Source organism: Oncorhynchus mykiss, chromosome 4 (assembly GCF_057628025.1).
Source record: "Oncorhynchus mykiss isolate SJ-2025 chromosome 4, ASM5762802v1, whole genome shotgun sequence".
Taxonomy (NCBI): Eukaryota; Metazoa; Chordata; class Actinopteri; order Salmoniformes; family Salmonidae; genus Oncorhynchus; species Oncorhynchus mykiss.
Genome location: NC_143025.1, coordinates 91,181,696 through 91,192,500, shown reverse-complemented (window position 1 = coordinate 91,192,500; position 10,805 = coordinate 91,181,696). Strand labels below are relative to the sequence as shown.

The window sequence follows — 10,805 nt, the reverse complement described above, 5'->3', positions numbered from 1 at the left end:
TATGTCATTATGTCATCAGGGAGGAGCACCAGAGCTGTAACGGTGTATTATGTCATTATGTTGTGTATTATGTCATCAGGGAGGAGCACCAGAGCTGTAACGGTGTATTATGTCATTATGTTGTGTATTATGTCATCAGGGAGGAGCACCAGAGCTGTAACGGTGTATTATGTCATTATGTTGTGTATTATGTCATCAGGGAGGAGCACCAGAGCTGTAACGGTGTATTATGTCATTATGTTGTGTATTATGTCATCAGGGAGGAGCACCAGAGCTGTAACGTTGTATTATGTCATTATGTTGTGTATTATGTCATCAGAGAGGAGCAGCAGAGCTGTAACGGTGTATTATGTCATTATGTTGTGTATTATGTCATCAGGGAGGAGCACCAGAGCTGTAACGGTGTATTATGTCATTATGTTGTGTATTATGTCATCAGGGAGGAGCACCAGAGCTGTAACGGTGTATTATGTCATTATGTTGTGTATTATGTCATCAGAGAGGAGCAGCAGAGCTGTAAGGGTGTATTATGTCATTATGTTGTGTATTATGTCATTATGTCATCAGGGAGGAGCACCAGAGCTGTAACGGTGTATTATCATATCATGACATATTATGTTGTGTATTATGTCATCAGGGAGGAGCAGCAGAGCTGTAACGGTGTATTATGTCATTATGTTGTGTATTATGTCATCAGGGAGGAGCACCAGAGCTGTAACGGTGTATTATGTCATTATATTGTGTATTATGTCATCAGGGAGGAGCACCAGAGCGGTGACGGTGTATTATGTCATTATGTTGTGTATTATGTCATCAGAGAGGAGCAGCAGAGCTGTAACGGTGAATTATGTCATTATGTTGTGTATTATGTCATTATGTCATCAGGGAGGAGCACCAGAGCTGTAACGGTGTATTATCATATCATGACATATTATGTTGTGTATTATGTCATCAGGGAGGAGCAGCAGAGCTGTAACGGTGTATTATGTCATTATGTTGTGTATTATGTCATCAGGGAGGAGCACCAGAGCTGTGACGGTGTATTATGTCATTATGTTGTGTATTATGTCATCAGGGAGGAGCACCAGAGCTGTAACGGTGTATTATGTCATTATGTTGTGTATTATGTCATCAGAGAGGAGCAGCAGAGCTGTAACGGTGTATTATGTCATTATGTTGTGTATTATGTCATCAGGGAGGAGCAGCAGAGCTATAACAGGGTATTATGTCATTATGTTGTGTGTTATGTCATTATGTCATCAGGGAGGAGCACCAGAGCTGTAACGGTGTATAATGTCATTATGTCATCAGGGAGGAGCACCAGAGCTATAACAGGGTATTATGTCATTATGTTGTGTGTTATGTCATTATGTCATCAGGGAGGAGCAGCAGAGCTGTAACGGTGTATTATGTCATTATGTTGTGTATTATGTCATTATGTCATCAGGGAGTAGCACCAGAGCTGTAACGGTGTATTATGTCATTATGTTGTGTATTATGTCATCAGGGAGGAGCAGCAGAGCTGTAACGGTGTATTATGTCATTATGTTGTGTATTATGTCATCAGGGAGGAGCACCAGAGCTGTAATGGTGTATTATGTCATTATGTTGTGTATTATGTCATCAGGGAGGAGCAGCAGAGCTGTAACGGTGTATTATGTCATTTTGTGTATTATGTCATCAGGGAGGAGCACCAGAGCTGTAACGGTGTATTATGTCATTATGTTGTGTATTATGTCATCAGGGAGGAGCACCAGAGCTGTAACGTTGTATTATGTCATTATGTTGTGTATTATGTCATCAGAGAGGAGCAGCAGAGCTGTAACGGTGTATTATGTCATTATGTTGTGTATTATGTCATCAGGGAGGAGCACCAGAGCTGTAACGGTGTATTATGTCATTATGTTGTGTATTATGTCATCAGGGAGGAGCACCAGAGCTGTAACGGTGTATTATGTCATTATGTTGTGTATTATGTCATCAGGGAGGAGCACCAGAGCTGTAACAGTGTATTATGTCATTATGTTGTGTATTATGTCATCAGGGAGGAGCACCAGAGCTGTAACGGTGTATTATGTCATTATGTTGTGTATTATGTCATCAGAGAGGAGCACCAGAGCTGTAACGGTGTATTATGTCATTATGTTGTGTATTATGTCATTATGTCATCAGGGAGGAGCACCAGAGCTGTAACGGTGTATTATGTCATTATGTTGTGTATTATGTCATCAGGGAGGAGCACCAGAGCTGTAACGGTGTATTATGTCATTATGTTGTGTATTATGTCATCAGGGAGGAGCACCAGAGCTGTAACGGTGTATTATGTCATTATGTTGTGTATTATGTCATCAGAGAGGAGCAGCAGAGCTGTAACGGTGTATTATGTCATTATGTTGTGTATTATGTCATCAGGGAGGAGCACCAGAGCTGTAACGGTGTATTATGTCATTATGTTGTGTATTATGTCATCAGGGAGGAGCACCAGAGCTGTAACAGTGTATTATGTCATTATGTTGTGTATTATGTCATCAGGGAGGAGCACCAGAGCTGTAACGGTGTATTATGTCATTATGTTGTGTATTATGTCATCAGGGAGGAGCACCAGAGCTGTAACGGTGTATTATGTCATTATGTTGTGTATTATGTCATCAGGGAGGAGCACCAGAGCTGTAACGGTGTATTATGTCATTATGTTGTGTATTATGTCATCAGGGAGGAGCACCAGAGCTGTAACGGTGTATTATGTCATTATGTTGTGTATTATGTCATCAGGGAGGAGCACCAGAGCTGTAACGGTGTATTATGTCATTATGTTGTGTATTATGTCATCAGAGAGGAGCAGCAGAGCTGTAACGGTGTAGTCCAGAAGGTGATGGAGGATCTGGAGGGACAGTTGGAAGGAGATGTACTGGAGGCTCTGACTGGGATACGGAAGTAAGTACATGGATGAAACCAGTTAGTTATTCATCTCAATCTGTCAGTCTATTCTTATAATAAATCCATTAATGTAATGTTTGTATGAGACTTAAACACCCAAAAGAGCAAACATAGGGCATGGAAAAACCTTGACACAGCCATCCTCCTCCGGCCTGCCACTGAGAGATCCATTCCATAGACTGGACAGGCAGCCAGAGAGGAACAGAGACATTCACATACTGTATTAGTGTGATCTAATCTGCTGAGAGACAGGAACTCCTCCCGGCTCATTGATTAGTTTATACAGAGCTCTATTAACAGTCACCTTAGCAACCACTGTTTTCCCCCAGTCCATTAACGAGCCCCTTATTGACTCAGACTCCCTGTTCTTCCCAGACATTCACAACCCTACTGTGTCCTCATCAGAACCAAGATGTGGCCTGGGTCTGAGTGACGTATTTACCTTGATTACCATCAAGGCCTCTCTGTGGTTTAATTACTGTAATAAATTCTGTGTCCTCATCAGAACCCGTTGTCCTACGTCAAACAACGTGCATTCATCTGTACTATGTACACCACCATTTCCCTCTTTACCATGTGTTTTACAAACTTTCTCTACGTTTCCTGACTCCTCTCCTTCTCACCCTCCTGCTCTTCTTCCCTCCCTCCTACTCTTCTTCCCTTCCTCCTACTCTTCTTCCCTCCCTCCTACTCTTCTTCCCTTCCTCCTACTCTTCTTCCCTCCCTCCTACTCTTCTATCCTCCCTCCTGCACTTCTTCCCTCCCTCCTACTCTTCTATCCTCCCTCCTACTCTTCTTCCCTACTTCCTACTCTTCTTCCCTACTTCCTACTCTTCTTCCCTACTTCCTACTCTTCTTCCCTACTTCCTACTCTTCTTCCCTGTCTCCTACTCTTCTTCCCTACTTCCTACTCTTCTTCCATCCCTCTTACTCTTCTTCCCTCCCTCTTACTCTTCTTCCCTGTCTCCTACTCTTCATCCCTCCCTCCTACCCTTCTTCCCTCCCTCCAACTCTTCTTCCCTCCTCCCTACTCTTCTTCTCTCCTTCCTACTCTTCTCTCCTCCCTCCTACTCTTCTCTCCTCCCCCTACTATTCTTACCTCCCTCCTACTCTTCTTCTCTCCCTCCTACTCTTCTCTCCTCCCTCCTACTCTTTTTCTCTCCTTCCTACTCTTCTCTCCTCCCTCGTACTCTTCTCTCCTCCCTCCTACTCTTCTCTCCTCCATCCTACTCTTCTCTCCTCCATCCTACTCTTCTTCTCTCCCTCTTGTTGACACTGTGTTTGTCTTGTCTCCTTGCATGGCAGAATCAAAGAGGTGTCCCTGCCTAACCTCTCCTCCATTCATACCGCTTTCCCTCTTTTATCTCCCTCTCTCCATCCTCTGCCCTCTCTCTCCCTCCCTCCTTCACTCCCTCCCTCCATCCTCCCCTCTCTCCCTGCTAACCCTGTTTGTCTTGTCTCATTTCATGACAGAATCAAAGAGGTGTCCCTGCCTAACCTCTCCTCCATTCATACCGCTTTCCCTCTTTTATCTCCCTCTCTCCATCCTCTGCCCTCTCTCTCCCTCCCTCCTTCACTCCCTCCCTCCATCCTCCCCTCTCTCCCTGCTAACCCTGTTTGTCTAGTCTCATTTCATGACAGAATCAAAGAGGAGTCCCTGCCTAACCTCCTCTTCTCCATTCCTACCACCTTTTCTCTCTGTCTTTGAGCTGACACTCCTCTCCCCGCTGACACTGTCTATTTAACTTGTCTCCTTTCATGACAGAATCAAAGAGGAGTCCTTGGCGTTCGAGGGCCTCTTCCAGGCAGCAGCAGACATCGCCATGAGGCTGGATACCTTGTCTCAGACCCTCCACGCCTCCTTCACCAAACAGCTCAAAGACTCTCTCAAAACGTTACGTCGCTAAGGAGATTGTCTGGTCTCAGAACTGTTTGTGCGGTCTCTCCAGTTCCTATGGTCTTTGCTGTGACTCTTTTGTAGCCTGGTCTCAGATATGTGTGTACAAGAGAGCACAAACAGCTATTGGACCAGGCAACTAAGGCCTAGATTAAATCAGATCAAGTGTAAAGCGGCAATAGCTGACACCCACATAGCTGATGCTTTGGCGGAGGTGTAACTGCGTAGGAGCTTGTCAAAAATTTGTTGAGCAGCAGCTCATGTGATCATTGTCATGAAATTCAGAACAAGAAAGTATAGGTCATATAGAAATAATTACACTGAAACTAAAAAAAAATAATTCAATTAAGTAATGAAGATTTTATTAGCCTTATCGAGGTGTAGATTACATCTCAAACGCCAGTGTTCGAAATTTCTCTGAGTGCGACTCCTCTGCAGCCAATTGCAATGTCCACTTTAGGTATAAATCTGGGAGCCGCTTGTGGATTTGACAGTTCTAATGCATTCCACCTCTGCCAAAACAACCGCTATGCAGATGTCTGCTAGTGCAGATCTGATGGAATCTAGCCCTAAGGAGAACTCTCTACTCTTCATCTCTCCCTCCTACTCTTCTTCCCTCCTTCCTGCTCTTCTTCTCTCCCTCCTACTCTTCACTAAGCAAGTCAGTTAAGAACAAACTCTTATTTTCAATGACGGCCTAGGAACAGTGGGTTAACTGCCTGTTTAGGGGCAGAACGACAAATTTGTACCTTGTCAGCTCAGGGATTTGAACTTGCAACCTTCGGGTTATTATTCCAAAGCTCTAACCACTAGGCTACTCTGCTGCATTCCTACTCTTTTTCTCTCTCTCCTACTTCCTTCCTACTCTTCTTCCCTCCCTCCTACTCTTCTTCTCTCTCTCCTACTTCCTTCCTACTCTTCTTCCCTCCCTCCTACTCTTTTTCTCTCTCTCCTACTTCCTTCCTACTCTTCTTCCCTCCCTCCTACTCTTTTTCTCTCCCTCCTACTTCCTTCCTACTCTTCTTCCCTCCCTCCTACTCTTTTTCTCTCCCCCCTACTCTTCTTCCCTCCCTCCTACTCTTCTTCCCTCCTTCCTACGCTTCTCCTTCCCTCCTTCAGGCTACTAATACAACCTTCAGCATCTGTGTCTCTCGTCAAAACCTAGAGGTGTGTAGTTTCTCTACTAAACAGATGCTCTGACAGGAATGTTCTTTCTGCTCAGTGTACTTTAAGTGAACCGTGAGTGTGCTGACAGCTATGGAATAAATGGTGGAGGATTTATGCTGAGATTTTGGACCACAGATTTGTAATGAACAGTCACTGTACTGTACTGTACCGTAGCTGTTTCATACAGTAGCACTCATGTGTGACCAAACGCTGTCAAAGACAAAATGCCAAGTCAGTACTTTTTCTGTTTACAAATATTCCAAAAAACATTAAGTTGTTCATACTGAGCAGTTCAGCTACTCTTTTTCTCTCTCTCCTACTTCCTTCCTACTCTTCTTCCCTCCCTCCTACTCTTCTTCTCTCCCTCCTACTTCCTTTCCTACTCTTCTTCCCTCCCTCATAGTCTTTTTCTCTTTCTCCTACTTCCTTCCTACTCTTCTTTATATCATAGTATGTCATGTATTTCAAAACAGATTTTCCATCCAGTAAATTGCTATTATTACTGCATTTAAAAAAACATAAACAAATATGTCAGTCGGAAGTTTTGAAACCAAATATTTTTGGATACGACCCAAACTGCATTTTATTCCCTGTTTGGTGCACTACTGTTGACCAAGGCCCTATTCAGAAGGGCACTATATCAGGAATAGGGTGGAATTTGTGACACAAACTCTATTTCTGTCATAGTAGTACCGGCAGCTCTGGTTAGCCTGAGTATTATGGGACATCTTTATTGGTCTGTCTAGGTACCAGGGTAGTATGGTCTGTCTGTATTGGTCTGTCTACGTACCAGGGTAGTATGGTCTGTCTGTATTGGTCTGTCTACGTACCAGGGTAGTATGGTCTGTCTAGGTACCAGGGTAGTATGGTCAGTCTGTATTGGTCTGTCTACGTACCAGGGTAGTATGGTCTGTCTGTATCGGTCTGTCTACGTACCAGGGTAGTATGGTCTGTCTAGGTACCAGGGTAGTATGGTCTGTCTGTGTTGGTCTGTCTAGGTACCAGGGTAGTATGGTCTATCTGTATTGGTCTGTCTATGTACCAGGGTAGTATGGTCTGTCTAGGTACCAGGGTAGTATGGTCTGTCTGTATTGGTCTGTCTAGGTACCAGGGTAGTATGGTCTATCTGTATTGGTCTGTCTATGTACCAGGGTAGTATGGTCTGTCTAGGTACCAGGGTAGTATGGTCTATCTGTATTGGTCTGTCTATGTACCAGGGTAGTATGGTCTGTCTAGGTACCATGGTAGTATGGTCTGTCTGTATTGGTCTGTCTAGGTACCAGGGTAGTATGGTCTGTCTGTATTGGTCTGTCTAGGTACCAGGGTAGTATGGTCTGTCTGTATTGGTCTGTCTACGTACCAGGGTAGTATGGTCTGTCTGTATTGGTCTGTCTAGGTACCAGGGTAGTATGGTCTGTCTGTATTGGTCTGTCTAGGTACCAGGGTAGTATGGTCTGTCTGTATTGGTCTGTCTACGTACCAGGGTAGTATGGTCTGTCTGTATTGGTCTGTCTAGGTACCAGGGTAGTACGGTCTGTCTGTATTGGTCTGTCTAGATACCAGGGTAGTATGGTCTGTCTGTATTGGTCTGTCTAGGTACCAGGGTAGTATGGTCTGTCTGTATTGGTCTGTCTAGGTACCAGGGTAGTATGGTCTGTCTGTATTGGTCTGTCTAGGTACCAGGGTAGTATGGTCTGTCTGTATTGGTCTGTCTAGGTACCAGGGTAGTATGGTCTGTCTGTATTGGTCTGGGTAAGGGTGGAGACCAGAACAAGTTCAGGGCAGATGCTTGAAGGGAGGTTCCCCTCTCTTGTTCTATGAAAGCGGAACCCTGGAATACACACGGATCAACATTATGTTTCTCTGTTGTGTATCAGTGAAAATACACAAATGCAATTAGAGTGATATTCAGCTCAAATTCCAGGCTTGAAAACCAAAGGGTTTATTTGCAAATAAAGGGAATTGTATACAAGTACAATGAAGCTTGGTCTAGCTGGGTTATATTTGAGATGGGGTATGTTATGCTGTGAGGGAAATATGTTTTTCAGAGACATACTGTATGTATTGTATGCAGTGAGTTGGTGAGGAAAGGGGCAGCCAGGCCGGGGTGATTGTGACTTTGACCCCCATTCCTTGTCAGAGTTCGAAAGACAACCCCATGCTGTCGAATGGGTTGGAAACATAGCGTACATCCTAAATGGCAGCCTAGTCCCTATATAGTGCACTACTTTATGGCACCCTATTCCCTATATAGCGCACTACTTTGGACCAGGGCCCAAGTATAGAGTGCTATTTGGTATGGACCTAAACACAGCCCTGATCTGAAGTATACAAAACAAATGAGGTGTTATATAGATGGGTTCCACTGGGGTAATGTTGTGTAAGGTTACAGGGGGTAATGTTGTGTAAGGTTACAGGGGGTAATGATGTGTATGGTTACAGTGGGTAATGTTGTGTAAGGTTACAGGGGGTAATGCCGTGTAAGGTTACAGGGGGTAATGTTGTGTATGGTTACAGGGGATAATGTTGTGTATGGTTACAGGGGGTAATGCTGTGTAATGTCACAGGGGGCAATGCTGTGTAATGTCACAGGGGGTAATGTTGTGTATGGTTACAGGGGGTAATGCTGTGTAAGGTTACATGGGGTAATGCTGTGTAATGTTACAGCGGGTAATGTTGTGTATGATTACAGGGGGTAATGCCGTGTAAGGTTACAGGGGGTAATGTTGTGTATGGTTACAGGGGGTAATTATGTGTAAAGTTACAGGAGGTAATGTTGTGTATGGTTACAGCGGGTAATGGTGTGTATGGTTACATGTGGATAATGTTGTGTTTGATTACAGGGGGTAATGCCGTGTAAGGTTACAGGGGATAATGTTGTGTAAGGTTATCGAGGGTACTGCTGTGTATGGTTAAAGGGGGTAATGCTGTGTATGGTTAGCGGGGGTCATGTTGTATGGTTACAGGGGGTAATGATCTGTATGGTTACAGGGGGTAATGTTGTATGGTTACAGGGCATAATGTTGTGTATGGTTACAGGGCATAATGTTGTGTATGGTTACAGGGGGTAATGTTGTATGGTTACAGGGGGTAATGTTGTAAAGGAAACATAGTACTACCACGAGATGGTGGGGAGGCCATGCTGGTTATTGCCTGAGTTACTTTGACCCCCGTCCCTTTAAAAGGTCGAACAACGACATGAGGTTATTAATCTCCTAGTCCGGCTCAGTGGGAGTTTCAACTTTAGTGTATATCAGTTTCTGTTCTGTCCCTAGTTCTCTTTCTGTTGTAGAAAGATGTACTGTATGTACTTGTTGTTGCAGTCTTTTATGGGAGATGCCATCACCCTTTCTTTTTTAGGATGTTTTTAACGTTGTAATTATGAAACGATAAAGATAAAACATGTTATGTCAAAATGCAGTGAAAATTTTAACTAAATGTAATCGAAAATGTAATCTACGTAATCCCCAAAAGTAATTATTTATCATGAGAGGGCCATAAATATTAACTAGTGATGCTGCATATTCGTAGAAAGGTTCAAATCTCACCTTTTTGGTAAAAATTGTTATAAATTGCTGAGTTGTAGTCACTTTTGAGGACACAAGCTCAAGTACACAGTACAAATATGATACATATTTTATATTACGTCATTCCTTTTCAACAAAACTATATGAATAAGTCTTGACATGACTTATATGCTTTGTAAATATATTATAATCAAATTATGAAACAACTAAGTATAAGATTTCACCTTCCTTATAACTGTAAAATACAATTATTTTAGATGAACGGTTATAAATCAATCTCTGACGAAACCACTCTCTCCTGCTGTGCTACGATGTCAGGGTTTCCGGCATATGTTTTGTCAGTTGTTTGTGACGTAGGGTTCAGCCGGGAGTTGATGGACAGTCGGAAGAGCGAATTAAAATGGTGGGAGGGACAGCCCAGCGTCAAGTGGTTTCAGATTTCACATCCTACGTCACACAGGCTCAGACAATATACTACTGTGTCCGTGGGAACAAGGACTGTCGTTCACAGCAAGCCATTTCCAATTCAATTCAATTCAATTCAAGGGCTTTATTGGCATGGGAAACATGTGTTAACATTGCCAAAGCAAGTGAGGTAGATAATATAGAAAGTGAATATATAAAGTGAAATAAACAATAAAAATTAACAGTAAACATTACACATACAGAAGTTTCAAAAACAATAAAGACATTATAAATGTCATTTTATATATATACAGTGTTTTAACAATGTACAAATGGTTAAAGGACACAAGATAAAATAAATAAGCATAAATATGGGTTGTATTTATCTTCACTGGTTGCCCTTTTCTTGTGGCAACAGGTCACAAATCTTGCTGCTGTGATGGCACACTGTGGAATTTCACCCAGTAGATATGGGAGTTCCATCTAAGTTGTCTACAGATCAATTTATAAGCAAAAATGTTGGTTGGAACCGGTCCCAGGACAATGCATTTCCCCCAAACAGGGGACTTTACATCAGTATAGGCCATATATTTATGTTACTGTTGTTTTATTTAATCCAGATGAAAATAAAGTTGTATCTAAAATACGTTTTTTTTTGTTGTTGTGTAAAATGTTTTTCTCAATCCGCTCATTCACCTGTGCTGCCCTCTAGCTGTCTTTTACAATAACATCAACTAACTCATAGTCATAAGCACTTCTTCAGCTGTGTCCCAAACTCTTTTCCTATCAGTGGTCCATCCATCATCCAGTCATTAAGAAGTTAGTCTTTGGTTCTAGAGACTCTTGAATAGAGCATATCACACCTGCATAGC

At 42.8% G+C, this 10,805-nt stretch overlaps 1 protein-coding gene across 1 annotated transcript in view; it reads left to right on the top strand.

Annotated features, from left to right (window-relative positions):
• Positions 1-10,577, top strand: part of si:ch211-142k18.1 (uncharacterized) — a 37,866-nt gene extending 27,289 nt beyond the window's left edge. Inside the window, exons 4-5 of the mRNA XM_090233516.1 lie at positions 2,833-2,934; positions 4,703-10,577. Coding sequence (XP_090089642.1) covers positions 2,833-2,934; positions 4,703-4,844 — 244 coding nt within the window. The 3' untranslated portion in view covers positions 4,845-10,577. The remainder of the gene's footprint in view (positions 1-2,832; positions 2,935-4,702) is intronic.
• The last annotated feature ends 228 nt before the right edge of the window (positions 10,578-10,805 follow it).